We start from the raw sequence: 26,594 nt of genomic DNA, 5'->3' as shown, positions 1-26,594 counted from the left end.
GTGGGCGTGCAGGTGGGTGTGAATGTAGGCGTGCACGTGGGAGTCCAGGTGGGCGTGCAGGTGGCTGTGAATGTAGGCGTGCACGTGGGAGTCCAGTGGGCGTGCAGGTGGCTGTGAATGTAGGCGTGCACGTGGGAGTCCAGTGGGCGTGCAGGTGGCTGTGAATGTAGGCGTGCACGTGGGAGTCCAGTGGGCGTGCAGGTGGGCGTGAATGTAGGCGTGCACGTGGGAGTCCAGTGGGCGTGCAGGTGGCTGTGAATGTAGGCGTGCACGTGGGAGTCCAGTGGGCGTGCAGGTGGGCGTGAATGTAGGAGTGCACGTGGGAGTCCAGTGGGCGTGCAGGTGGCTGTGAATGTAGCCGTGCACGTGGGAGTCCAGTGGGCGTGCAGGTGGATGTGAATGTAGGCCTGAACGTGGGAGTCTAGTGGGCGTGCAGGTGGGTGTGAATGTAGGCGTGCACGTGGGAGTCCAGTGGGCGTGCAGGTGGGTGTGAATGTAGGCGTGCACGTGGGAGTCCAGGTGGGCGTGCAGGTGGCTGTGAATGTAGGAGTGCACGTGGGAGTCCAGTGGGCGTGCAGGTGGCTGTGAATGTAGGCGTGCACGTGGGAGTCCAGTGGGCGTGCAGGTGGCGTGAATGTAGGCGTGCACGTGGGAGTCCAGTGGGCGTGCAGGTGGCTGTGAATGTAGGCGTGCACGTGGGAGTCCAGTGGGCGTGCAGGTGGGCGTGAATGTAGGCGTGCACGTGGGAGCCCAGGTGGGCGTGCAGGTGGCTGTGAATGTAGGCGTGCACGTGGGAGTCCAGTGGGCGTGCAGGTGGGCGTGAATGTAGGCGTGCACGTGGGAGTCCAGTGGGCGTGCAGGTGGGCGTGAATGTAGGCGTGCACGTGGGAGCCCAGGTGGGCGTGCAGGTGGGCGTGCAGGTGGGAGGCACGACGCCCTCCCTGACAGCCAACTGTACAGCAGGGCGGGGGTGGGTTTTGGGGGGAACTCAGGGAGATGCGCCCGCAGGACTCGCCTCCTCCAGCAGGGGGCACTTCAGGGCAACACTAATAAAACGCAAATTAGAAGCAAGTGAATGACAGCTGGGTCCTGAGGGAGGTTTTTCTTTTTTCTTTCTGGTCAGGCGCGCGGTGGACAGCCCCGGCGCCGTCGGGGCCTCGGGCCGAAGATGGCTGTGCGGGCGCCTCGGAGGGCCGGGCGGCGGCGCCGGCGAAGCTCCCGGAGGCCGCGCGCGGCCCCCATCCCCGCTCCCGCGGCCGCCTGTGCCGGCCCAGGGGTGCGCGACGCGCCTCGGTCCCACGCGGGCAGGCGTTCCCGGGCAGGCGCGCCGCGGGCAGCCGCTCCCGAGGTCCCTTGCGGCGGCGTCCCGGGGGCCTGCGGGGGCCTCGGAGCAAGATGGCGGCGGCGGGGTCCGTGAGGCGCGGGCGGCGGCGACCGCGGCGCCAGTGAGCGGCCCGGGGGCCCGGGCGGCTCCGGGCCGGGGTCCGGCTTCGCGACGGACCATGCTACGCTCCACCGGCTTCTTCCGGGCCATCGACTGCCCCTACTGGGCTGGGGCGCCCGGGGGGCCCTGCCGGCGGCCCTACTGCCACTTCCGGCACCGCGGGGCCCGGGGCCCCGGCGCGCTGGTCGGCGGCGGAGCGGCGCCCCCCGCAGCAGGTAACGCCCGAGCCGGCTCGGCTCCCCGGCCCAGGCCTGGACTCCACGGCCGCGGCCTTCCCGGCGCCGCCGCCTCGGCCCAGCCGCCTCCCCACGCGCTGGCGGGCGTCGTCTCCGCGGCCGGGACCGCCCCCCCCCCGGGAGCCCGGGCCCGGCGCGGGGTGTCGGGGAGCCTCGGTGCCCGCGGGCGCACGGCGAGAACGGCGGGCGGGGAAGCCGTCCTGGGCCGTCGCGAGGGCGCAGGCACTAACGCAGGCCGAACGGCGAGCGCGGCCGGACGCCGGTGCCCCCCGCCCCCCGCGGCGGCCGCTGCCGTGTCCCGCGGTCGTAGGAGCACCTGCTGCGAGTCCGACGCGGCTGGACCGGGAGGCAGCCGCAGCCGAGCGGCGGGCCGGGCGGGGCGGGCGGGGCGGGCGGGGCGCGGGCGTCCAGGCCTCCGTGGGTTTGCGCAGAGGACGGTGGTGGACTGCGCGTCGTCCCTCCGCGCTGGGTGTCACCGTCATGGCAGTTTGCGGAAGGCCGCGGTGCGGTGGGCTTCTTGGAGGAGGTGTGACCGGGAGGATTAAGTGCTGCCATGCCCCTCCCTTCTGGGGGCGGCTCGGGCTCCCTCGGGTGACCTCTGCCCTCCTGGACCCACTTCTTTCTCTCCTCATCGTGTCTCAGCTTCGAATCTTCTCCCCAAAAAAGCGATCATCGTCTCAGAACCTTCTTCCTTAGGGGAGTGCGGCGGCTAGCCTCAACCCAGAGGCCTGTTGCCCTGTGTGGTCAGGACAAGAAAAGTAGGATTTTCTAATCTCACCGGAATGTGCTTGCCCCCTGGCACCTGCAGCTGTTTGCAGCCAGCCCGCTGGGAGCAGTCCCTCCCTGTCTGCCTCTGCACCTGTGCGGGGGGCCTGGGGGCTTGAGAGCTGCGTGAGCGCCGGGGTGTGGCCCCTGGGGAACCTGGTGTCGGGGAGAAAGGACACGTGTGCCCACTGGTGCCTGGACACCGGATCATGGTACTCCCGGCTCCGGTGCGGGCCAGGGAGGGCGGGGAGTCGGCGCCCAGCTCTCCCGCTGAAGCGCAGTTTATTTATCACCTGGTGGTGTATGTAGCGCTTTGCAGAGAGTCCCCTGATTTCTGGGGTCTTCAGGGTGAGTCCAAAGAGGGCAGGACCACACCCTTAGGCCTCTGACACGGTGACTCGGCCCCAAATCCACATGTTGCCTTCCAGCCTCCCAAACTCTGGGGTGTTGATTTCTCGCCTCATGCGTTCTTCCCATGGTAAGTCACATCTTACGTTTCTTCCTGCCTCACAGATGGCCAGTTTGTTTCCCGAAGGATCATTTTGGGGAACCTGTTTAGTGATGTGGTCCTGTCTGCCCCAGTTGCGGTGGGGAAAAAACGCAGCCGCCTACCTGTTTCCGCAGCAGGTCTGCGTGTTCCTTTTGCAGGAAAGGAAAGGAAGGGGGTCTGCTTTCTGGTAGAACCCTGCGTCCCCCTGCAGAGGGGCAGGGTCAGTTCCCAGCTCAGCCTGTTTCTTGCTGGGGAGCCTCTCTGTTTCCTTCTCTGTGGCATGCTCATGGGGTCGCTGCCCTCTCCGGAGGCCAGGGGAGCGTGTGTGCCTCGTCCTTTCTCTCCCTTTCCGCTTCCCCTGCTCCAGATTTTGACAGGCCCTGTTTCCTCTCAGCTGGAAGAGGCTGCAGCAGTCCAGATGTGCAGGCCCAAGCAGAGGTGCTCTGGCAAGGGTGGGCTGGGCCCGGTTTGCTTGAACTCGTTTTTAAGCAACAAAGTTGCTAAGGTGCTGGGTGGGAGCTGCCTGCAGGTGGGCTGTGGGGGTCCCTGTGAGGCCCAGCACCTCCAGTCTTGGGCCAGTGGGCACCTGAACCTTGCAGTGGAGTCTGAGGCCAGTGAGGGCGCTGGGCCGGGATCCTGTCCCTTCCAGCCCTGCCCCCAGCCCACCCCATGTGGGCTGCGGGCTCTCCAGACTCTTGCATGGTATTGTCCAGTTGGCAGCACACCCTTGGGTAGGCTCTAGGACTCTCAATGGTAGGGATGATTGTCCCCATTTTACAGATGAGCACACTGAGGCCCAGAGATGGGGAGCCACTCTCCTGTGTGTGCATGGCTGGTAAGTGGGGGATGGGATTGAGTCTGGGCAGTCAGGCCCTTGCCCCACTCACCTCTTCCCTCCAGTGCCAGCTGCCAAGCACCTGTGAGTCCCGCACACACCCCAGCACCCCGTGTGTGTCAGCCCATGCTCTGCCCTGGGGCTGGCTGGGAACAGTGAGACCTCGGAAAGAGAGCAGTAGGACGTGAGCGCTGAAACCTGAGGGCAGGGGTGGTCATGGCTACGTGGTGGGGACAGCCCCCCCTCCCTGGGCCTCTTCTTAGGCCGTGGTTGGGGGGAGCTTATGGTCTGGAGAGCAAGCCTTGTTTCTCAGGGAAGCTCTGAGCCCGGAAGGTCAGGCAGAGAGGGGGATGGAGCCAGAGAACTAAGGCTTCGAGCAAAGGGTGGAATTTCTTTCCTCTGTGTGAGCTGGCTTGGAGCAGGAGGGGTACAGCCGCAGTAACAGGCAGTCCCCGGAGCATGGCTGCGCTGAGCAGATCCGCCGGCCACGCTGCCCCTCAGCTGCTCCCTCCTCGGGCAGGGTGCCAGCGGGTTTCGTGTGGGGGCGACTTCTCACTGTCATGTGATGGTTTCTTCAGAGATGCAGTGGAAGTGTGCTCTCCTGCATCCGGCACTTTCTCAGCGCCAGTGAATTCTGGGGAGATTTCTCTCCCCTGATACCGAGAGAGAACGGATCCTGAGAGGACCTCAGCAGCCAGCAGCGTTGCCTGTTGTGCCTGGAGGCCCGGCGGGGGTTGCAAGGAACCTGGAGTGTCTTTGCTAGCCGGTGGGCAGCGTGGCCTTGAGTTCGGCCCACTGGGGCTTCCTGCTGAGTCTGGGGTGGGAACTCTGAAGCTGCTTGGAGGAACAATGGGAACTGGACATTGGGGCCAGGCCTGCTCTGGGTGGGCAGCATCCCTGGCCCCCGCCTGCTCAATGCCAGGAGCACCCCCAGTTGTGGCGCCCCCTGCCCTGGTTGCGACGATGACAGATGTCCCTAGGCATCGCCTGGCGTCTCTTGGTCACAGGCTGTTTCTTGCTGAGGCCCCTTTACTTTCTTTTCAAGCGTCAGCCCCCCCCCCCCCCCCCCGCTTCCCCAGGAAGCCACAGCCCCCAGGGACACAGTCGTGCGGGCTCCCAGAGGAGAAGCCTGTAGCACCGTCGGTGCTTCCATTGTCTCGTAGCTCTTGGCTTTCGTAAGGATGGGATTAGAGGCGAGGTGCTGGGGTGTTCAAAGCGCTGAATTCCCCGCTTACCGCGGGCTGCGTCACAGTTGTGGTTTTGGGCAGAGTCCAGCCGGTGAGGCCCACCCGTTGCTTCTGTTCATAGCGCTTTTCTTCAGGGCTCAGAGTAACGTTCATTTTTAAAACGTTGGACAATACTGAAAAGTCAGAAGAAACGTGTTTTGTAAATCGCCCCGAGTCCTGCCCCTGCCAGCTTGCTGTGCTCCCTCCCCGCCTTCGATAGAAGAGGCTTTGTGCCCTTTGTAGTCGTGATCCTGTGCACTGATTAAGTTGGGTTCTGTTTTCTGAGGCGTGAGGCCATCCTGGGACTGTACCTCCTGGGTTCCCACACCTGGCCGCCTCTCTGGATGGCCTGAGAGCCTTAAAAAAAAATGCCTTCTTGCCCTGATCTAGGCTTGAGCCACACACGTGTTGCTGTGTCTGCCCAGAAAGCTGCTTTTGTTATTTTAATTATTATTTTAAGATTTTTATTTATTTATCCATGTGAGATAGAGAGGCAGAGCCACAGGCAGAGGGAGAAGCAGGATCCCTGCGAGGAGCCCGACATGGGACTTGATCCTGGGTCTCCCGGATCTTACTCTGGGCTGAAGGCGGGGCTAAACCGCTGAGCCACCCGGGCTGCCCTGCTTTTGTTATTTGAAAGTGTATCTGCTTAGTGTTAGCAGAGCCTTGAGTCTCTCCCTGCAAACCTGCCCCCAGGAGTGGCGCCTCGGGAAGTGTGTGGTTGTCAGTTCAGTGGTGCCCTGGGGTGGGGGGGAGGCAGGGATGCTGCTCAGCCCCCTGCAGTGCCCAGAGTGCCCCTTTCCCTACACACGCAGGTTTGTCCAGCCCTGAACTGAGATGGAGGAACCTGATGAGCACCCAGCCCCTGGGGCAGCTGAGAGGAGCTTGGGGGACCTGTGCCCCCCCAAGTTCTCCAGGGGCTCCAGAGGAGAGGTGCGAGCACCATGGCTGGCTTTCAGCCCTCGCAGGTGGAGGGCAGCCCCAAACGCAGGCATCTGGCTCCCTCTCCGTTGTGCAAAGAGCCTATCTTGGGGGAGGGGTTGGCCTGGCCTCCAGCTGCCGATGGTGGCTCCTGTGCCTCACTTAGCCCTTCTGTGAAACGGGTGATGACTTGGGCTCTCCACGGACAGTGTCGTGGGAATGCTCTCCTGCGTCGTCGTCCCCACCCACCCCTTGTGCACTCAGGGCCCCCTTTCAGGGTCACACTGGGTGCCACTGAAGTGGGCGTGCGGGATTGTCTCAGCTCTTTGCCTGCATGTGCAGCGGGGCGGCCGGCTGCTGTGGTCTCATTCACACCCGAGAACCGGATGCTAAGAGGGAAGCGAAGACGGGGAAGGAGGTGCTCGGGTCCCTGGGGCCCCAGTGACCCTGGAGCCATCTGGGGCCTGCAGGGCATGGGGGGGGGGTGTGCATCTCTGTCTGCTTGCTCTCCCCCTCCCCGATCTCAGCCTTCCTCAGACTTTCTGCCGTGGTTGGCCAGTGTCTTTTTAGGAAGCAGGTGTGTGCTTGCCATTTGAGGGCCTTTGGTCTGGCGGCTTCCCCAGGTACTGAAGTTTTCTGGAAACGGCTGCGTGAGCACCTGGCCACAGCAGGCTGAGTGGGGGGCAAGCAGGAGGGAAAGCCCGGAGCACTTCCGGGGGAAACTGCACGCCCGCTTGTGCTTTAGTTTACTGGACGAAAACAGGGTGGGAGGCTGCTGGGGGGCCCAGAACCTGGGTGCTCTGCGCTGGGGCTTGGGCCTGACACGTGCTTACACACAGAGGTACCTGGGCCTCGAGGTCTTCTGCAAAATTGGGAGCTAGCCCTGGGACCCTCCTAGGGCTCTTCTGGATGCGTCTGAATTCAGTACCTACCTGTGGGCTGGGGGCAGAGAGCAGTTGGCATAGGGGTTGCGGGGACATCAGGTAGGTTTCCCCAAATAAATGGTTACTGAGCTGGGCTTTGAAGGATGAGTAGAAGTTTGCCTCGTGGCTGGAAGCAGAGGTGGTGGTGGGGGGATGGTAATCCAGGATTGGGGCAGGAATGCAGCGCAGTGGAAGGCCCGAATGTTCTCTTGTGTGGTTTGGAGGGGCTGGGGATGGAGTGGAAGGGCACTTGCTCCCCAGCATTGCTGCCGCCCCCAGCGGGTCCAGCAGGGGTCACTGTTGTCACACTGACTGCCAATTGTCCTGGAGCTTGTTGCTGCTGCTGCTGCTGCTGGTGCTGCTGCTGCCTGGGCACTCAGCCCTGGAAGACTTAAATAGGGGGCTGTGCAAATGGGGGGCTGTGCGTGGAGCCACTGGATCTCCTGTGTGGCTGCTGGGGGCCGACTGTCCCATGGGACCGTGTCCTCCAGTCACCACAGGGGCCTGTGTCACGGGAGTGCATGCACTCAAGGCATGGAGGGCCCATGACCCTCGGCCAGTATTTCTTTTACTCCTTCCCTCCGCCCACAAAGCTTTGCAGACACTTGTGCCGGCCAGCTCACCGGAGGCCGAGGTGTAGACAGGAGCCAGGTGGTCAGCATGTCGAGCTCCGGGACAGCAGGGGACATGGAGGGCACATCTGGGCAGCACTGGGGCTGCATTCACTCCAGGCACATCCTGGACATGCTTGTCCCTCAGGGCCAGATCTGTCCCTACCCAGTTGGTCACACATCACAGTTGTTTGTCCTGAGAGACGTGTGTCCGATTCTCTAGCCGAGTGGCCCAGAGAGCCCTCAAAGAGCAGGAATGTGGGTACTATTCCAGGAGGCAGGACCCGAAAGCCCTGGGGCCTCCTCCCCAGGCGCCACTGTTACAGCATTGTGCTGGGTACCCAGGGAAGAGCACAGGCCTGTCTGAGCTGCTTAGTCCTACCAGTCCTGCAGGGAGGATCTTGGAGGGCTGCCTGGAGGAGTCGCTGAGGTAGAGGCCATCAGGCTCTGGGCAGGAAGCTGGTTCCAAGTATGAAGGAGAGGAGAGGGCTGGCCCACCTGGAAAGCCTACCCTCACCACTCTTCCCTGTCACCTACCTGTGTGGTCAAATAATAAAAGGCACTGATGCTCATGTGTGACTTTGGTGTGTGGGCTCTTTCCTGGGGGACACAGCTAGCTGCCCCCATGTCTTGACTTCATGTTCCTGGAAGAAGATGCTGCAGTGTTCTTGGGCCTCCCGCTGGCTGGGGCACCTCCCAGGAGCCTGTGGTGTGGAGGAAGGTGACCCCCGGGATAGCCACTGGCCACCCGTGTTTGGGGAGTTGGAAGCGTCCCAGGACCAGAGTGAGAGAATCCGTAAAATGTTCTGTTTGGGGACCGTGAAAGCAATTTCATGCCCCCCACAGCCCATGGGGCGTAACCAGCTCAGTTATGAGGGCAGCAGAAAGCAGGCCCCCTGCCGGGAAGCCCGTGTGGCCGCTGCAGCCGGTCTCTCTGGCGCTCTTCTGCGTTTTTTTTTGTTTTTGTTTTTTTTATAAATTTTTTTTTAACTTTTATTTATTTATGATAGTCACAGAGAGAGAGAGAGGCAGAGACACAGGCAGAGGGAGAAGCAGGCTCCATGCACTGGGAGCCCGATGTGGGATTCGATCCCGGGTCTCCAGGATCGCGCCCTGGGCCAAAGGCAGGCGCCAAATCGCTGCGCCACCCAGGGATCCCTCTTCTGCGTTTTTTTTCTTCTTCTGCGTTTTCATGCTCTTCTGTGTCTTCCTGGGTTTCCTTTGGTTTTTATCCTGCCCCGCATGCTTCCCTGCATGTTTGCAGCGTAGCTGAGCCCCCGGTGTGTTTACGATGGCAAGCAGGCTGTGTGCCGGGCGGTGGCTGCTTCCAGGGCACTCTTGTCCTGGTCCTCCCGGGATCAGGCCTCGGGAGGGGCAGCCCCATAGCGGGGTGGCCAGTGATGCCCAGAGGGAGCCGAGCTGGGGGGTGGTCTCAGGCCTGGCGGGGGTCCTCTTTCTTTCCCTGGGAACCCTGGCCTTGTCCTTGCTTGGGGGGGGGGGGCTTTAGAGCTGAGGGCAGCGAGGGGAGGTTGTCCAGTGTCATCAGACTGTCCTGGAGGTGAAGGTGGACCTCAGGCTCTGCTCCCCGAGGCACAGCCCAGCCCCATTGTCAGGCACGTAGCATGTGTCTCCCCGTGTGCACCTACTTCCATGGGCTGTCGCCGTTCTCTTCCTACGGGTCTGGCATGCCCCAGGACTCTCCCTTCTGCTCCAGAATGGGTGAATGGCCAGGTACTTTCATCCTGGGCTTCAGGCTCCTGCCCTGTGGGGCACTTGGTTGTCCAGGTGTAAGGGTGTCCTATCCAGGGGAGACTTTGGGCCTGGACAGAAGGAAGGTCCTCAGGAATAGAGCCTTTGGGCCTGGAGGGAAGTAGTGACGCTCCTAGTGCCTCTGAGGAATTGGGGAGTGGCCAGAAGAGCCCAAAGTAAGGGGTTGGTGCTTAGACCCTCTGAGCCCCAGTTGGCCACCCACCCTGCATTCCAGCCAAGCCAGGGCTGGCTGTGAGCCAGTGCCCTACCTACCACTGTGGTCTTATGGGTACATTCCCCCCACCACCACCACCTTGTAAGGCCTCTGCCCCCTACGCAGCTCCCAGAGCCTGGGTGGGTTTAGTCTCTCCACTGATGAACCCTTGTGTCCTGCTTTATCTCAAGTGCTGGAGGGACTGACTCCTTCCTCCCTGTGTTCCTGACACCCCCATGCAGGGTCAGCAGGCTACGGCTGCCACCGGGGTTGGAAGACCGTCCCACTAATGTTTTATCAGAGCACGAAGCCAGGGTGGGACCACTGTGCACTGTATGCTTATTGGCTTTGGACCTTGGGCAGAGTGGTGGGAGGACTGGGGCGACAGCCAGCCCTTAGGAAGGCAGAGATGGTCGTTGGCAGCACCAGGTCTCCCTTCCAGGTGGGAGAGGACCTAGGCTCTGGGGTCAGCCCTCTCACCAGCTGGGTGAAACTTAGGGAGCAGCTTGGCTGGCCAAGACTTGGCCGCCTTATCCGTGGAATGGGCTGACTTGGGGCTGACGATGTCAGGGGAAGCCTGAGCGGCTCCTGAGGTTCACGGTGGGGCTCACAGACCCACCCCAGTGGGGCCTCTGTGCTTGGCCGTCGTTAGTTCCACGTGCCTTTACGGGAGGGTGTGTAGTGTTGTCTGGAGGTGGGGTGCAGTGGGAGCAGGGGCACAGAGCCACGGATGAGGCCCAGGCCCAGGGGTTTCCCGGCAGAGGTAAGGTTGGGAGGGATCTGAGGCAGCTACACCACTGCCCCGTCTGTTGCTCACTCAGCCCTGTGTGGTCTCCACAGTGACCCTTGCCCCAGCCTTGTGTGAGTTTTTGCACTCAGGGATCTGCAGCCTTGGAAAGCGGGGGTTGGCCTTTCCTTGTGGGGTCGGGGTGCTGGCGTCCCCCTTTGCTGGAAGCCTGTCCCAGGAGCGAATGGTCAGAGAGTCGGGACACAGGAGCCAGGGAAGGGCAGCTCTCTCCTTGGGCAGGGCTTGGGGGGTGTGGGGCCTCTGCGGGCACAGAAGCAAGGCTGGGCCTAGGTGTGCTGGGGGTGGGCAGTGGGTGTGGGAAGAGGGGTTCGTGACTTCTTCCTCAGCCTAATTAATCTTGTTTACCAAACGCATGCTTACCAGGTGCAAACCCCCAAAGGAACCGCCCCTTGGCTTCCTTCCAGATTAATTCTGCGATAATTAGGAGATGCCTTCCAAGGTGCCCCATGGCCCTTCCCAACCTCTGTGACTGCCACCCGCCCAGAGCCCTCCAGTGGGCTCCGTCAGGTGGGTGGGCACAGCCCGTGGGCACCTGCAGCTCGTAAACCAACTGAGTCCTGACAGGCTCCCCACGGTCCCGGCCCTTGGAAGCAGGGTGGGGCAGGGGGCTAGAGGCCACGAGGGTCCCCCTCCCAGAAGCCTCAGGTAACCTAGCTCTGGGCTCCGTGTGCTCACTTTAAGCCACAAGTTTGTAGCAGCTCCTGGCAGCTATGCTCGAAGGTTCTTGACCTGTCTGGAGCCCCTCAGGCTGCTGATGAAGTCTTACAGGACCTGAGGCCCCAGTGGGGCAGGGTCTTGACCTTCTTAGGCACACCGAGGGCAGTTTCTTTTGCCTTATGGTAGGGGAGGCAGCCTCCAGCTGGGGCTGAAAATGCCCCATGTTGGCAGGCTCGGGAATGCTCGTATCAGGGGGCTGGGTGCTTGGACTGGGCTCAGCCAGGAGCTGCACCCCCTTCAGAGTCTGAGCTTCTGGGACCCCGAGTGCACTTGCCCCTTCCCATGTGAGAGGCTAGGCTGCCAGGAGGCTAGAGGAGGTGGAGCAGGTGTGATTGCCCTTATAATGTCAGTACAGGCTCCAGGGTAGGAAGACAGGCCTGCCTCAGGTCCCCTCCCCTGAGGACCCCCCCTTTGCAGGCCCTCCTCCTTCCCTCCCTTGGGGTCCCCCCTAAGCACAGATGCACTTGGGGGAGAACTCTTCTTTTCAAAGTGTGAAGTGGCCTGAGGTGTGAACTTGGACCTCATCACTCTGAAACGGCTGAGGGGCTCCTGGTGATGTGCATACTGTTTGTGGCCCTTCTGCCCAGTGATGGACCCTCCGTTCATCCCGAACAGCCCCTGAGGGAGGGGGATCCCTGCTAGGCAGGCTGCACTCTCGTCCCCACAGCAGGGGCAGGAATCTTAGCCACAGGAGGGAGGATGGAGAATGAGCAGGGCTGCATTGGAGGCCCCCTGAGAACTGCCAACCCAGCCCCTCGCTCCTTGCTGGCAGCCCAGACTTCCTAGGGGAAGGCATTGGCTCCTCTCTGTTCACCCGGCAGACTTGGCCCAGAGCGGGCCTCCCATCCGTGCTTTTGGACTGGTGGTGGGTCAGGGTGGGCTGGGACGATGGCCTTCCATCTGGCTGGTCCCTCCACCTCTGAGCAGCGGCGGCCACGCATCCTGCCCCGAGTGAGGGGAAATGACCACTCCCCAGTGCCCCACTCGGTGGTGGTGAGTGATGGACCGGCCTCCCTCTCTCTGACCCATGGTCCTGGCTTGTCCTCGGTGGTCTGAAGTGAAGCTACCCGCTTCTTTCTTCTAAGTATGATCTAAACTTGGGTTCCAGGGTAAAAGCTAAACAACACGCCCACAATGATCCCTTTCCCTCCCTTGGGCCCCAGGCCCAGCCACTGTGCCCTACAAAGCTTCCTGTGGTGAAGGCCGGCGCCCAGCTGCGCCGGTTTCTTTCCACGGCTTTCCCGCTCCGTGGTGCTGGAGTTTCCTGGGGCTGCCGTAGCTCGTCACGTTGGATGGGGGCCCTTAAATCAAGACTCCTTCTCGGACAGTTCTGCAGGGCGGAGGTCCAGGATAGGTCCCCCTGGGCTCCCTGCAGGTGCGGGCAGGGCGTGAGATCTAGGGAGGTTTTCTCTTGAGACGCTTCAGAGTGACCTCTAGTGAGACCTAAAAAGTTATTTGAGTATATAGTTGATACACGAAGTTATGTTACTTTCAGGTGTACAACTTAGTGCTTCAAAAATTCCATTATGTCATTTTATAAAATGTGTTGTTAAATTTTAGATAGGATTTCTAATGATGAACTCGTTCAATTCTGGAATGTTTGAACATGGTGTATTGAGTATGGCATGTTATCCTTTTCTTGGAATGTTGGGCTTCTTTTGCTCATGTTTTATTTAAAGTGTCCATAGTTCTGTCCATAAGTGAGAGTCTTCTGGGAGTTTTGTGCAGACATTGGTGACATGGGTGCTGGGCTCATAGCATAAGCCCTGGAAGATGGTGCATAACCGGAGTCATCTATCCCACCGTCGCTGCTAGGGGTGGGGACCCTTCAGGTTGATATGAACATTAAAAGGACGGGGTCCTGGGATGCCTGGGTGGCTCAGTGGTTGGGCACTTGCCTTTGGCCCAGGTCGTGATCCTGGGATCCAGGATCAAGTCCTGCATCGGGCTCCCTGTGAGGAGCCTGCTTCTCCTTCTGTCTGTGTTTCTGTCTCTCTCTGCGTCTCCGTGTCTCTCATGAATAAATAAATCTTTAAAAATAAAAGGACAAGATCCTGAGCTTGAGCTCCATGGTGGGTGTAAAGATTACTAAAAAAAAAAAAAAAAAAATTAAGAAGTTATGAGGACATCAGCTTCGCTCTCCACCCCACTTGGTGTTTTCAGAGTGGAATTTGAACGTACAATGCTTTCTTCTTTACACCGTGAGACCCTTAGCAGATACCGTTCTGCCTCACCTTTTTCCTTAAAAGTGTTGTCGGGCTCCCTAGCGGTGGTGGGCTTCCACTTTCTCCTGGCATATGCACAGCCCCGTGGACTTCACTGCAGGGAGGCAGGGAGCATGTTTGTGGGACAGAGCCCTACAGGTGACACCTCTGCGGCGGCCCTCTGCTCCCCTCCCACCCAAGCCTTGACCCAGGGAAAGCTTTGGACGTACCCTCCCCACCCCCCGGCCCCACTGTGTCTGTGCCCGGCCAGGCTGGCAGGCCCTCTCTGCACACCCGCCCAGCTCCTGTCTGCAGGAAGTAGCGTGCTACAGCTTCCCTGAGGGCTGGAGCCACGGGGAATCCCATTCTGGCCCCAGCTCCTGGATTTCACGTGTCCAGCCGGTGAAATGTCCCTCCTCCATCGTGCCAGTGCCACGACCTGCACCGCGAGCTGTGCTGTGCCAGGAGGTGTGCAGGCCAAACGGCCATGGCTCTGGGGCCCAGTTGTGCTTCCTCAGCCTGCCTGGCAGCCTGCATGGGCTGGGGCCTGTGCGGGCAGGGAGGGGGAGCCCACTGTGGAAAACTCCACCTTCTGGCACAGCCTCCCTAGCGGTTTGCTGGAGGCCCAGCCCCCCCATCGATTCTGGTTCTCTGCTGGTTCTGAGCTTCGGGCCTCGGGGCTGATGCCCAGGTCGGGGGTGGCCAACTTGTCGCTGTTTAGGGGCCCGCTCACCCCTCTTCTCTCCTGCTTCCCGTTTCAGGGCTCGGTTATGATCCGTACAACCCCGAGCTGCCCAAGCCCCCCGTGCAGAGGGAGAATGGAGCCCTGGGCAGAGGGGACGAGCCCCGCTCGGACATCCTGGAGCTGGAGCTGGTCAATCAGGCCATCGAGGCCGTGCGCTCTGAGGTGGAGCTTGAGCAGCGGCGGTACCAGGAGCTCCTGGAGACGACCCGTGAGCACAGCTCAGCCGAAGCCCCCGCCGTGGCACCCCGAGGCCCCACCGCTTGTTCCGCCGCTGGCCTGGATGAGGACGCCTTCCCGCTGTCATTCGATTACAACCCTGGCGGCCGCCCCGGCCTGTCAAGCCCTGATGCCAGCTACCAGCCCACCCCACTGGCCACTGCTGCTGAGGCAGGCAGCAAGTACTCGCTGGCCTCTCTGGATCGGGCACAGGGCCATGGTGGGGGGGGCGGCAGTGCCCTGGAGTACGTCCCCAAGGCTGTGAGCCAGCCCCAGCGATACGGCCGCCCCATCCCCAGCAGCAAGTACGTGTTGGATGACTCCAAGCCATCCACAGACCTGGAGTATGACCCTCTGTCCAACTTCTCTGCCCGGCTGCTCAGCAGAGCCAGTTCTAAGGATGACAGGGCCCCCAAGAGGCCCAGGGGCTCCCGGGGCAGCGAACCCTACACGCCTGCCCTCAAGAAGCCCTGCGACCCCTTCGCCGGCTGCGACGCCAGGTTCTCAGACTCAGATGATGATGCCGCCGCGGCTCCAGTGGACGGGCCCATCACCACCAGCCCCCCCAGGGCCCAGTCGGGCACTGAGACCAAGGCCCCTGGGCAGCCTGGCTCCAGGGAGGTCCAAGACACTGAGGAGGGTGGCCTGCGGGAGACCAAGGAGATGGCAGTGCAGTACGACGTGGAGGACCTCGGGCAGCCCCCCAAGGCTCCTGCTGGGACGCCTGTGGCCAAGCCCAGCTCGCCCGCCAAGGCCACCCGGGAGCCTGGTGGCCCCAAGCAGGGAAGACCCAAGAAGAAGAAAAGTGGGGCACTGCCTGTCACCACCCATAAGGACAGCGCCCGGAAGAAGGACAAGGGCAGAGATGGAGAGCACGGGAGGCCGGCTGGGAAGCCCGGGGCAGACCGGAGGGGCCCGCAGGCCGGCAGCCCCCGGCATAGGGCTGAGCAGCCCGAAGGGACCAAGAAAAAGCCATCTTCGGCCACCCCAGTGGCCAGCTCAGGGAAAAGCCGGCCCGACCGCGGGGGTGCCCACCAGCTGCCAGTCAGGACGGGTGGGAAGACCCCATCTGGGAAGCTGGCCGAGCGGAAGGCCCGCTCGCTGGACGAGGGTGCCTCCCGGGATGCCCCTAAGCTGCAGAAGCGGGCCCTGAGCCACGCAGACCTCTTCGGGGACGAGAGTGAAGACGAGGGCCCCGGGCCCACAGCGCCCCCCGCCCCGCCCCACCTCAGCTCCGACTCGGACTCCGACTCAGACTCCGACAGCAGCCTGGGCAGCTCAGCGGCTCAGGGGCCCCGGAAGCGCCTCAAGGCCCCTCCGCCTGCCCAGCCCGCCCCCGCCCCCACCCCCGCCCCCGCCCCCGCCTCACCCTCCTCCTCCTCCTCCTCCTCCTCCTCTGAGGCCGGTGAGAGTGTGGACTACTCGGCTCTGGAGAAGGAGGTTGACTTCGACTCCGACCCCATGGAGGAGTGTCTACGCATCTTCAATGAGTCCACCAGCGTCAAGACGGAGGACAGGGGCCGGCTAGCCCGGCAGGTGAGCCCCCTGCCCAGGGCCTGTGGCTTCTGTGGGGTTGCTCCCCTCCTGCGGTCAGGAGCCCTTGGGGGTTGAGTGCTGTGTGCCATCCCCCCTCCCACCCTTGTCCACTGCCAGGACCCTGAGGCCCACCCAGCAGGATCCCGCAGTGATGTTCTGAGCTCTGCAGAGATCAGGCAAAGTCGTGCGGTGCATCTCCCACCTCTCCCCCTTCTCTCTCCCCTCCCTCCCCCACCCCCCCACACCCACTGTCCAGTGCCCCCATGTCGGCCACCAGAGGGAGCTTGTGGTCGACAGAGCCTGCCACCAGCTCTTCGAGCTGGTCCCTGCTCTGAAACCCACATCTCATGTGAGGGCCACAAGGTCCCGCCTGGGGTGCTCTGTCCTTTACTGCCCTGCTCCGTTCACAGACCTTTGAGGTGTGGCCGGTCAGATCTCTGCACCCTGTTCTCCCATTCTGCGTTTCTGAGCTGCCCCATGTGAGCGGGTGAGGGAGAGGAGCCCGAGGCAGTGGTCTGGGCACGAGACCATGTTGCCCTCGGGGCTGGGGTGTGTCTGCAGGAGATGCAGGGGGTCCTGTCTCCTCACCTGCGAGCGTGTGGGGTGCGCCCCCTGGCTGGAGGTGAGGGTCCCACATCATCTCTTTCAAGACCTGGGATCCCCTTCCTTGAGTGCATTCCTGCCTTTCCACCTCACCGCATCTAGGCTCTCGGTGGTTGGTGGTTGGAGCAGCCCAGAGGAGCCCGAGACGGGTGTGGGAGGAGAGGCCCGAGGGAGGGAGCCTTGTTGAGGGTTGGATGTGTTTCAGCCCCCTAAGGAAGACAAGAGCGAAGACAAGGGGCATTCTGCTCTGACCACTCTGTTCCCTGGGCAGAAGAGGAGAATTTCTCATCTCTCCAAGCAAGGCAAGGAGGTCAGTCTGCCTTTGGGTCCCCAGGGGAGGCTGGCAGGGCAGGGAAGGCCCCCGTCTGCAGAATCAGATCCCTGTGTCCCTCTGCCCATGAGCACACGTACACCCGGCACTCCTGTGTCCTGGCACTGAAGTGTGTGGAGCCCACCTCCGGTCTTCGGGCTGTGCTCCCTGCTGGGGGGAAGCGGGGCACAGAGCAGGGAGGGCCCCCTAAGGGACGGGCCCAGTGCTGGCTGTGAGGTGTGCTGTGTGGTCGCAGGCACACAGGCCCAACCTCTCTGAGCCCTGGTTTCCACCCTGAAGACAGGAGCAGATGTTGGTGGCTGAGGCGAGCGAGCATAGGGGAAGGCATAGGGGAAGACAGGCAGAGGGCGGGCTCCTGGCCAAGCACCTGGGAGCTCTGCTTGATCCAATCGCCAGACCCCTCCCCTGGTGAGGCTGGAGGCTGGAGGTGATTGAATCAAGCGTGATTGGATTGGCGTGCCAATCCAATCAGGGGGCCCAAGGATTCCCACCCACGTAGTGGCTGTGCCTATATCAGGGCCAAGGGCACGGCCTGGGCATTCTGAAGGCAGCAGCCAAGAGAGCAGGACCACGGAGGTGCCCTGGGACAGCGAGGCAACATGAGTTTGAGGTCTAACCTGCCGAGCTCGGTTCCTGCCAGGGTATCCAAGAACTCAGAGGAGGGCACCAGGGCAGCCCACTCTGCTGCGGCTCTGGCATCCCTGCCCTCCTGCCTGCTCTGTCAGCCTTCGGGCCTACGTGGTCTGCTCTGGGTGCCCCCAGCATATGACCCCAGCCTGGAATTTGTCATCACTCAGGCAGAGCCGGTGAGGAAAGGCCCAGCGCCCCCTGCCCGGCCTCCCACTGCCCAGGAGGTGTGCTATCGGCGGGCCCAGCAGGCCCAGAGGGACTCAGCCACCTGGCTCCAGGCTGCCCAGCAGCCAACAGAGAAGCCATTCTCCATCCACATCTCAGCTCCTGGTGAGAAGAGGAGGATCGCCCATGTCCCCAACCCCCGCTTGGCTGCAGGTGAGTCCCAGGGCTCAGGGGCTCGGGAGTGACAGGGGGACCCCAGGCCGGGCTCCGCCTCTGCCAGCGATGGTGGCCTGGCCGGGGCCTTAGTGTGCTTGTCTGTGACATGGGGATAAAGGTCTCTCCGACAGTTAGCAGGAGGCCATGTCGGGCCTGGTGCAGTGCCCAGCGGCTCTGGGCCTTTCCTGGCTTTGGTGCTGGGAGTGGGCGGCTGGCTGAGAGTCTGGGGATGTCTTCCTGTCTTCCTCCCATCCCTTGTCTATCTGGCAGACCCAGAGCCTCCCTCAGAGGCCCTGACCCAGAAGCCTCCCTGTGACTCTCCCTCTGTCCCTGGTCTTTGTGTCCTTGCCTCCCCCGGGCTCCTGGGGTATTGGAGGCGGGTGGCCTGGTGGGGGCCAGTCTGAGTGTGGGCACCGGGCTCTAGACAGTGATGCCAGGAACAGGGAGCTGGCCTCCGGGTGGTGTGTGGGGACAGGCACCAGGCTCCTGCCCAAAGCTGGTGTCAGGGAGGCTTTCAGCTCATCGGGAGGGGCTTGGGCTAGATCATGATGCCCTGCTGCTCTGAGGGGCACCTTCCCCTACTAGGGAAGCTGGTTCATGCCTCTGCTGTCTGACGGGTGAGAGTCTCTAAGGCAGCTGCCTCTGGAACGGAGGAGATGTTGGCGGGGTTGGGGGGGGTGGGCTTGTTCACATGTAGAGTCAGCCTCACTTGGAGAGGCCCCTGCCTCCTGATCGGCTCCCAGGGGCCTCCCTTGCTGTTGGTTTAAACACTCCCTTGAGTAACCGGGGCCTGCATGGTGGCCCGACAAGGCTCCCACAAATGCAGGCATCCACAGCCCCCCTCCTCCCCCCTGCTTTTCCCTGGTGCCAAGAACCTTCTTCAGGATAAGCTGTCTGCGTTCTGACCTTCCCCTCCCTGGAGCTCCTGCCTTAGAACTCAATGGCAAGAGGTGTTGGCTGAGGGGCTTTAGCAGCAGCCAAGGGAAAAGGGCCCTGAACCGTGTGGATCCTTGGACACGGCTCTCACAAACCCACAGCTTCTGCCTGCAATCGGGTCTCGCGGGTCGTCGATGGCCTGGGGCAGCCCTGGCACAGCCCTGGCACACTGCTCGCTGTGCCCACGGCGGGTGGCGTCAGCCACAGGTGGTCCAGTATCCATAGGCACTGTGGCGGCCTCCCCAAGCGACAGGGGGACTCACCTGAGGTCTGGGCAGTCTAGTCTGAAGCTCATACTGGCTTTCCTTTCCACGTGTGCCCCGAGTGCTGCGTGGAAAGTCTGAATGAATCTAAAAGCTGTCTCTCCTTCCTGAAAAGCTCACGTGTCTGCCCCATCAGCAGAGGCTGCCCCGGTGTGGGCTGAGCCGCGCCAGCCTGCGTGCCGTCGTCCTCCCGGGAGGCCGGGGTCGGGGCCCTCTGCTCTCCATCTGTTCCCCTTCTTTGGGCAGGGTGGGGCCCAGGCGCTGGCCAGAAGCCCCAAGCTCACGCAGGCGTGCGCCCCCACCACCACCTCCCCTAGTCCCCGCCGCCTGCCCCGGAGCCCTCGGAAACGGCCCCACAGGCGGGCACCCTCCTCCCTGGGGGGCGGGAGACTGTTTGGTTTGTGACCTCATCAAAGGGAACACAGGCAGCAGCGGGCAGGCCGGCTGGTCACAATGACCGGGCCAGGGGGCATCCTATACCCTCTGGTCCTCAGCCCAGGAGCCAGGGCCTTTCCTCCCTCCTGCGTCAATGCCTCGGAGTTGGGGGCCGGAACATGTGGCAAAGGCTCCACACGTGCCCTGCCACTCGCCGGACCACCCCGGCGGCGACGTTGCCTGAGCCGGCCTCCGGAGCCCCATTTGTGTTTCCCCCTTCTCGATGGACTTGCCCGAAAGCAGATAGAGCCTAATGTCATTCCATAGCCCGTGCCCCCCAGCCCAGCCCTTCCCCCTGTGCTCCGAGATGCACGTCCTGCTGACGCTCAATGACCGCGGCTGCTTGGTGCTCTGTAGCTCAGTGATGGGCGTGCTCTCCTCCTGCACTCACGTGCCCTGTGCCCCACCAGCCCCCACAGGTGCCAAGAGGACCCTCGCCGCCAGCAGCAGCCAGCCTCCCAATGGCCCCGAGCCAGGCAGCCAGCCCCTGAAGGCCCGCACGTTGTCAGGCATGGCGTCCAAGACCACCACCACCGTCACCCCCAAGCGCGTTGCCCACAGCCCATCTTTACAGGTGAGCATCCCCCTCCCTGCAGCTCGCTGGCACCCTCCCCGCTCCCTCCACAATTAAGGAATTCATCCCTGGGGCAGTGTCTGTTCGGAGAGAGCAGGGGGCACAGGTGCCATGTACACCACCCTGCCTGCCCTCGGTTCCCCTCTGGTCAATACCGCTGTGCTGGTCTGTTGGCCCCGATGAGCCAGTGGCAGCCCTCACGGGCACCAAAGCCCAGAGTTTCTGGCGGGGTCCACCCTGTGTGTGCCGTAGCCTGTGTGTTCTGAGAAATGCATCAGAGGACCAGGCAGGGCTGTGCCACCTCCGATGGCTCTGTGTCATCCCTAGAGTTTAAAGAAGCCCATTATTCCGAAAGAGTTCGGGGGCAAAGTCCCCACGGTCATCCGCCAGCGGTATCTGAACTTGTTCATTGAGGAATGCCTCAAGTTCTGCTCTTCAAACCAGGAGGCCATAGAGAAGGTGCGTGACCCTGGCGGGTGGCTGCTGGTCAGCTGAGGGGGCCACGGCTGGCCCACGTTCGGGGGCGGCCAGGTCCGGGGCCCCCAGGCTGAGCAGTGTGCCGTCCTCAGGCGCTGAACGAGGAGAAGGTGGCCTATGACCGCAGTCCCAGCAAGAACATCTACTTGAACGTCGCTGTGAACACCCTCAAGAAGCTGCGGGGCCTGGTCCCCAGCTCCGTGCCTGGTCTCAACAGTAAGTCAGGCCAGGGCGGGTGGCCGGGGCATTAATGTCTGGAAGAGTCGGGTTTGTGCCTCTAGCAGGGGGCCCAGGGCTGCGCTGGTGGCTGGGGACCACTCTACCCCAGGCCGTGGGGCCCTGGCCAGCCGGCTTTCTGCCGCTCGGAGCGCGGGGAGGCTCTCAGACAAAAAGGTGGGTGCTGGCTCCTGGTCGGCGGGCTTCCATGGAAGGTGGCGTCCGCCCCACACCCTCACTCCTGCGTCTTCTCGCTCTTAACCGCCCTCCTTAGCGAGCGCCTCTCCCGAGCCGGGGGCCGCCTGCTAATGGGGAGGCCTCTTCAAAGGCGAAGCTCCCCCAGCCTGCTGCGTGCATTTAGCTCCGGGAGGACGCGTCATTACTGCCTCTTGAAGGCACATTAAGCCGCCAGTGCGCACACTTCCCTGCTCTCCTGCTCCCGCCTCGGCCCCCACAGCTCCTCCTGGGAGGCTTCCACAGTGCCCCCGGAAGGCCCCTTGATCTACGTTCCCTGGGGCTTCTGGCAACCAGCAGCCAGTCCCCAAAGAGTTTAGGAGGGGGCAGGGTGACTGCCCAAGGTCACAGGCAGTCTCGCCTCTCTGACAGGGTGGTGAGGAGCTGGCCGGGGGACAGGTCACCATGGAGGGCGGGAGTGCACTCAGGAGGGACGAAGGAGTCTGAGCATGGCTTACCGTCCCCCCACTTCCAGAAACCAGCGGCCGGAGGGTCGTGTCCCATGAGATGGTGCTGGGGGGCAAGTTGGCCGCCAAAACCAGCTTCTCGCTCAGCCGCCCAAGCAGCCCCCGGGTGGAAGATCTGAAAGGTGAGCCTGGTCCCTGCAGCCGTCCAGCCAGGCCCTCCCCCTGCTTAGTCGTCCGTGGCCTTGCTGCGGGCTTACTACGTGTCCGGTTGTCCCCAGGGGCCGCCCTGTACGGCCGCCTCAAGGAGTACCTGCTCACGGAGGACCAGCTCAAGGAGAACGGGTACCCCTTCCCACACCCCGAGCGGCCAGGGGGTGCCGTCATCTTCACGGCTGAGGAGAAGAAGCCCAAGGACTGTGAGTGGACTGTGCCCCCCTGCTTGCGGAGGGCCGTCTGGGCAGGGGGAGTGTGCCGTGAGCCGGGGCGCACCCCAGGGTGGGTTCAGGGCCTGATGCCCCCGTGCCGCCCCACAGCCTCCTGCAGAATCTGCTGCCGGTGTGGCAGTGAGTACCTCGTGTCCCCGTCGGGCCGCTGTGTGCGCGAGGAGGAGTGCTACTACCACTGGGGGCGGCTCCGCCGGAACCGAGGTGAGCCCTCTCTGCAGACACCACACCCCACAACCTCCCTGCTTACTCCTGGTCAGGCTGAGGCTGTCCCTTTGCACCAACACCGGTTGGGTTTTCTTTCTGTGTGTCCTCTCCCTTCCTAAGCCGTGTCCCAGCACGGATGGTGGGGAGGCTCCCCCACAACCCCCAGCCCCCATGCACCCTGGCTCCCACCCTCAGCACCCCACATGGTGTGCTCCCTCTTGCAGGCCGCCTGCTGCCCACTGGTGGGAGTGCCAGGGTCCCCCACCCCATCCCCGAGACACATGTGTCCTTGCTGCTCCTCCTCTGGGGTCCCGAATCCTCATTCCCTCAGGGGCCCTGGTCCCCCCCAGGAGAGGAGGAGAGGAGGCTGTAGATGCCCGCCTCACAGGGGCCACCCCTCCTCTGCTGAGAAGCCCCTGCCCCAGCACATCAGGTGCCACGATTGTGCACGGGAGGCATGGGACTGGGCTGCTGGGGGCCGGGCCCTGACCTCCTCCCTTTCAGTGGCTGGCGGCTGGGAGACTCAGTACACGTGCTGCTCGGCTGCCATCGGCTCCACTGGCTGTCAGGTCGCCAAGGTAGGTCTCTGGGGCCCTGCTCCCCCACCTGGGGAGCACCCCCGGCCTGGCTGGAAATGAGGTGCAGCCTGGGCCAGAGCCCGCATCCCCTTTCCTGTCCTTTGATCCGTGTGCCTCTGACGGCGGCCTTAGGAACAGTGGGGCGTCCCCCAGAAACCACCCGCCCCCCACCCGCCAGCCTCACGGGCCTTCACCGCTCTGCTCGCAGCAACACGTGCAGGACGGCCGGAAGGAAAACCTCGAAGGCTTTGTGAAGACTTTCGATAAAGAACTTTCGGAAGACGCCCACCCGGGGATTTACGCCCTTGACTGTGAAATGGTGAGTTGAGCGCCGTGTGCACTCAGTGGCGGCCGGGCACCTGCACCTGCAGCTTGGAGCCGGCGTGGGTCTCAGGATAGAGCAGGTGAGGGGAAGAGCCGCAGACCACGGCGGGGTGCTGGCCTCCCTCGTGCCTCAGGTTGTGTCTGGCTGCCACGCCGGCGTCTTCTGAAAGCGAGCTTTTCTCCCACCGCCAAGTAGAAGCTCTCGTCTCACCCCTTGGCACACCAGGTGCACCGTGCGACACAGCCAAGGTCCTCGGGACTGGCTTGCAAACCATGGGGCTGTTGGGGCTTTGTGAGGGCACTGCGGGTTCGTGCCCACCCCCACTCCCACAGAAGGCCTGGAGCTCCCTGGGGCTCGGGGTGCAGGGTGTCTGGCCCGTGGTCCTGGGGTCCGGTGGGGGGCGGGGGGGCATGTGGTCACCTGACCCCTCCTGGCCTGCAGTCCTACACCACGTATGGCCTGGAGCTGACACGTGTCACGGTGGTGGACACGGACATGCAGGTGGTTTACGACACCTTCGTCAAGCCGGACAATGAAATTGTTGACTACAACACCAGGTGCGGCCCCGACCCCTCACTCCCTGCCCCAGCTCCCAGGGTGGGAACCCCAGATTTGCCTCCCTAGCTACCCTCAGGGCCCCTGCTCTACCCGCCCCAGGTTTTCAGGGGTGACTGAAGCTGACCTCGCCGACACGAGCATCTCGCTCCGGGACGTCCAGGCTGTCCTGCTGAGCATGTTCAGCGCCGACACCGTCCTCATCGGACACAGCCTGGAGAGTGACCTGCTGGCCTTGAAGGTACTGCCATCCCCAGGCTCTGCTTGCCCGGGGTCCTCGGAGGGAGGATGCTGGGAGCTGGGCGGGCTGCGCCCCGGGCACCTTCCTACCCCCGCCCCCTGGGGCCCTGGCCCCCGCGGTCTCTGCCCACCCTCTCGCCCACAGGTCATCCACAGCACCGTGGTGGACACGTCCGTGCTCTTCCCGCACCGCCTGGGCCTCCCCTACAAGCGCTCCTTGCGGAACCTCATGGCTGACTACCTCAGACAGATCATCCAGGACAATGGTGAGCAGGGGGCGGTGGCGAGCAGCGGCAGCGGGGCCTGGGGGCGGGGCGCACCCACGCCAACGCATCCCCCACCCGCTGTGCCCCACAGTGGACGGGCACAGCTCCAGCGAGGACGCCAGCGCCTGCATGCACCTGGTGATCTGGAAGATCCGAGAAGACGCCAAGACCAAGCGGTGACCGCTGCCGCCTGCCCGCCTTCCCCGCAGCCCCGGCCCGGCCTCTACCCCAGGCCTCTTCCAAAACAGTGCAATAAATCTCGAGAGCTAACCCTGTCCACGTCGCCGAGACATGGAAACAGAGAGCGGGAGGAGCCGGCGGCCGAGTGCCCACGCCGAGACCACCTGGAGCCCTGACCCCACCCGGCCCCCCTGCGCCGCCCCGCCTCTCTGCCCCCGACTTCTGTCCTCCGGAGACTGCTGCTGACGCCCCATGAGGCCAGGCCAGACCCCACCCGGCACCCAGTGGGCCCTGCTGATTCCCCGGCAGCCAGGCCTCCCGCTCCGGCCCCTTCTGCCGGGCAGGCTTTTCGTGGGTGTGTTTGAGACAGGGGTTTCTTTTTTTTTATTTTGTATTGTTATTTTTATTATTTGTAATTTAAATCTGACGACTACTCGCACAGTTGTCTTTCCCCAGCTGGAGAAGCCCTGGTGCTGCCTTCCCTGTGGGGGGCGGGGCAGGGGGGAGGAGTTGGGGGGCCGGGAGCTGACAGCTGGCACCTTGGCAGCCACCAGGACCGAGAGTCCAGCCCGGCCTGGGCCGGACGGGTGGGAACTGGCCTCCTCAAACCCACCTGGACTCCGTGACCTCTGGGAACCAAGCCAGCCCCCCTGCCCCCCACCCCCAGGGCCTCGCCTTCCGGACCCCTCCAGGGCCCATCAGCCTCTGGACCCTGTCTTCCTGCCAGAGCCCCGCCCTCCCCCAGGGGCTGTCTGTAAAGGCCTGCAGTCCCCCTAGGGCCCTGAGCCCCGAGCCCCAACCTGAGGCAGGGACGGAATAAATGTTTGTATGGATTTTAGCTCCCTGGCGTCCGGTGGTGTTCTTGTGCCAGACGAGGCCCCATGCAGGCTGTCCCTGTTGTCAGGACGTGCCCTGACCTCCGTCGGTGCTTGAGCAGTGCTGGGACCTGCCACCCGGGCCCGGGGGTGCTCTGGGCCCTAGAGCTCTGGGCGGTCTGGGTGTGGGGTGTGCACGGGTGGCCCCCGTGGGGTGCAGTGATGGTGGGGGCAGTAGCCAAGTCCTGTGAGGCGGGGTTTGCGCCCGGCGGGGGCGGGGCGGGGGTGAGGAGTCCCGGAGAGCCACACCTGTGCCATGCACGTCTGAGAAGCTACCACAGAAAGGGAAGGGTGGCCCCTGCCCACCGTGCCCCGGCCTGCAGCTCCCAGGAGGTGCTGCTGTGCATCGCGCCCAGCCTGGGCGCCCCGGAATCGGCTGCCTTGTGAATGTGCCTCTCGGGGGTGGAAGGGCCAGGGCTGTTCAGCTGTCCACCTTCGGTTCATTTAAGATGCAAAGTGAAGCCAGAAATAACCTCGCGGAGGGAGGGGCTGGCGCTGGAGTCCCTGGGTCTGGAGGCAGGAACACAAAGGTGCTGGCAGGAGGGCTGCCCGGAGGAGGCCCCTGTCAGGCTTCTGCCGAAGGCCTGGAGAGCAGGGTCCCAGGCTGAGGACACAGCAGCCTCTACCCCCGAGGTGTCCTGGGCGAGCACTGCAGAGGACTGGTTGCCCTCTGGATCCTGGGGGCCCTGGGGGGGCAAGTGTCGACCAGCCACTGTTGTGCTCTTGTGACCATTGGAGGTTCTCCCACCTCCTCTGAAAACAAGTAGTAGTTTCCTAAATAAATGGTGCAGGCCTGTTTCTGTGGGGTTTCTGTTTCTTTTTAGAGAGAGGGACCAGAGCGAGAGGGAGAGAATCTCAAGCAGGCTCCATGACCCGCGTGGAGCGCGACACAGGACTGATCGCACGCCCCTGAGATCCTGTCCTGAGCTGAAATCAAGAGTCGGGTGCTTCACCGACCCAGGCGCCCCCGGTTTCCGTGATCCTGGTGGTGTCTCCTTCCGCCCCAGAGCTTAACCAGCCCCCAGGGAGGCCCTGAGGATGGGTGCCAGCTTCTAGCTGGCCAGAGATGCTGACTCTTGGAGGCTGCAGGGCCTTTGCACATCCTGGGGACGGGATGGGGTCTGCAGGCCCCTCCTCATGGCCAGTCCCGGCAAAATTAGAACAATTTGTGCAAGCCCTCCGCCGTCATCCGGGACACCCCTGGACAGGCGCTGGATGTGTGCTCGGTGATTGAATACGAGGCCTACCTGCCCTCCTCCTCCGCAGGCCCAGGAGGGTGTGTGGAGTGGGAGGTGGCTGCCCTGATGGGGGGGGGGTCACATCCTGTGTGCCGCACTCACTCATTCGTTCATTCACCCAGCTTTTGCTCACAGGTGTCGCCAGGCAGCCGGGCGTCTGGGGCTTGGCATCAGGCGCAGGTACCAGGTCCACTGGCTTAGAAACAGGCTAGAGGGAGGGGTCCCAGGGCCCAGAGGGAAGGGTGGTGAGGGTGGGGAAGCCCAGAACCAACCACCTTCCTAATTTCCACACTTCAGACCGTGTCTAAAAGTGAAAATACGAAAGGCAGCGCTCAATCACCACTTCTGTGCCCAAGTTTGCCCCTCCCCTTGAACCCCACTCCGGGGGCCCTAGCGTCAGCAGCCACTCCCACATACCCCCGCCCTGGCTCCCGCCTCGGCCATGGCCCCGCTGCACGGCTGTCTCCCACCCCTGTCAACTTCAGGGAGACTCCCAGAGCCCCGGCCAGCACCCCGTGGGCTTCCGCCCTGCGCCCAACACTACACCTGCGCATAGAAGG

The 26,594-nt window shown here is 63.1% G+C and overlaps 1 protein-coding gene across 3 annotated transcripts; it reads left to right on the top strand.

Annotated features, from left to right (window-relative positions):
• Positions 1-1,364: 1,364 nt before the first annotated feature.
• Positions 1,365-24,759, top strand: REXO1 (RNA exonuclease 1 homolog). 3 transcript variants are annotated; one of them, XM_041763318.1, is made up of 18 exons: positions 1,763-2,923; positions 3,303-3,373; positions 3,716-3,770; positions 13,905-15,640; positions 16,449-16,553; positions 17,372-17,582; positions 19,630-19,793; positions 20,121-20,252; positions 20,363-20,486; positions 21,196-21,309; positions 21,406-21,543; positions 21,661-21,774; positions 22,282-22,355; positions 22,564-22,674; positions 23,122-23,237; positions 23,338-23,476; positions 23,621-23,741; positions 23,833-24,759. In XM_041763318.1, the coding sequence occupies exons 1-18, from the start codon at positions 2,860-2,862 to the stop codon at positions 23,919-23,921; spliced, it is 3,678 nt and encodes a 1,225-aa protein (XP_041619252.1). In that variant the 5' UTR covers positions 1,763-2,859; the 3' UTR covers positions 23,922-24,759. The 3 variants fall into 3 exon arrangements, 2 of the variants coding, with proteins under 2 accessions (XP_041619253.1, XP_041619252.1); XM_041763319.1 differs by lacking the exons at positions 1,763-2,923; positions 3,303-3,373; positions 3,716-3,770 and adding an exon at positions 1,365-1,659; XR_005989024.1 differs by lacking the exons at positions 23,338-23,476; positions 23,621-23,741; positions 23,833-24,759 and having other exon boundaries at positions 1,737-2,923; positions 22,488-22,674.
• Positions 24,760-26,594: the final 1,835 nt, after the last annotated feature.

Source organism: Vulpes lagopus, chromosome 7, assembly GCF_018345385.1.
Source record: "Vulpes lagopus strain Blue_001 chromosome 7, ASM1834538v1, whole genome shotgun sequence".
Lineage (NCBI taxonomy): Eukaryota > Metazoa > Chordata > Mammalia > Carnivora > Canidae > Vulpes > Vulpes lagopus.
This window is presented reverse-complemented; position numbering and strand designations above follow the sequence as displayed.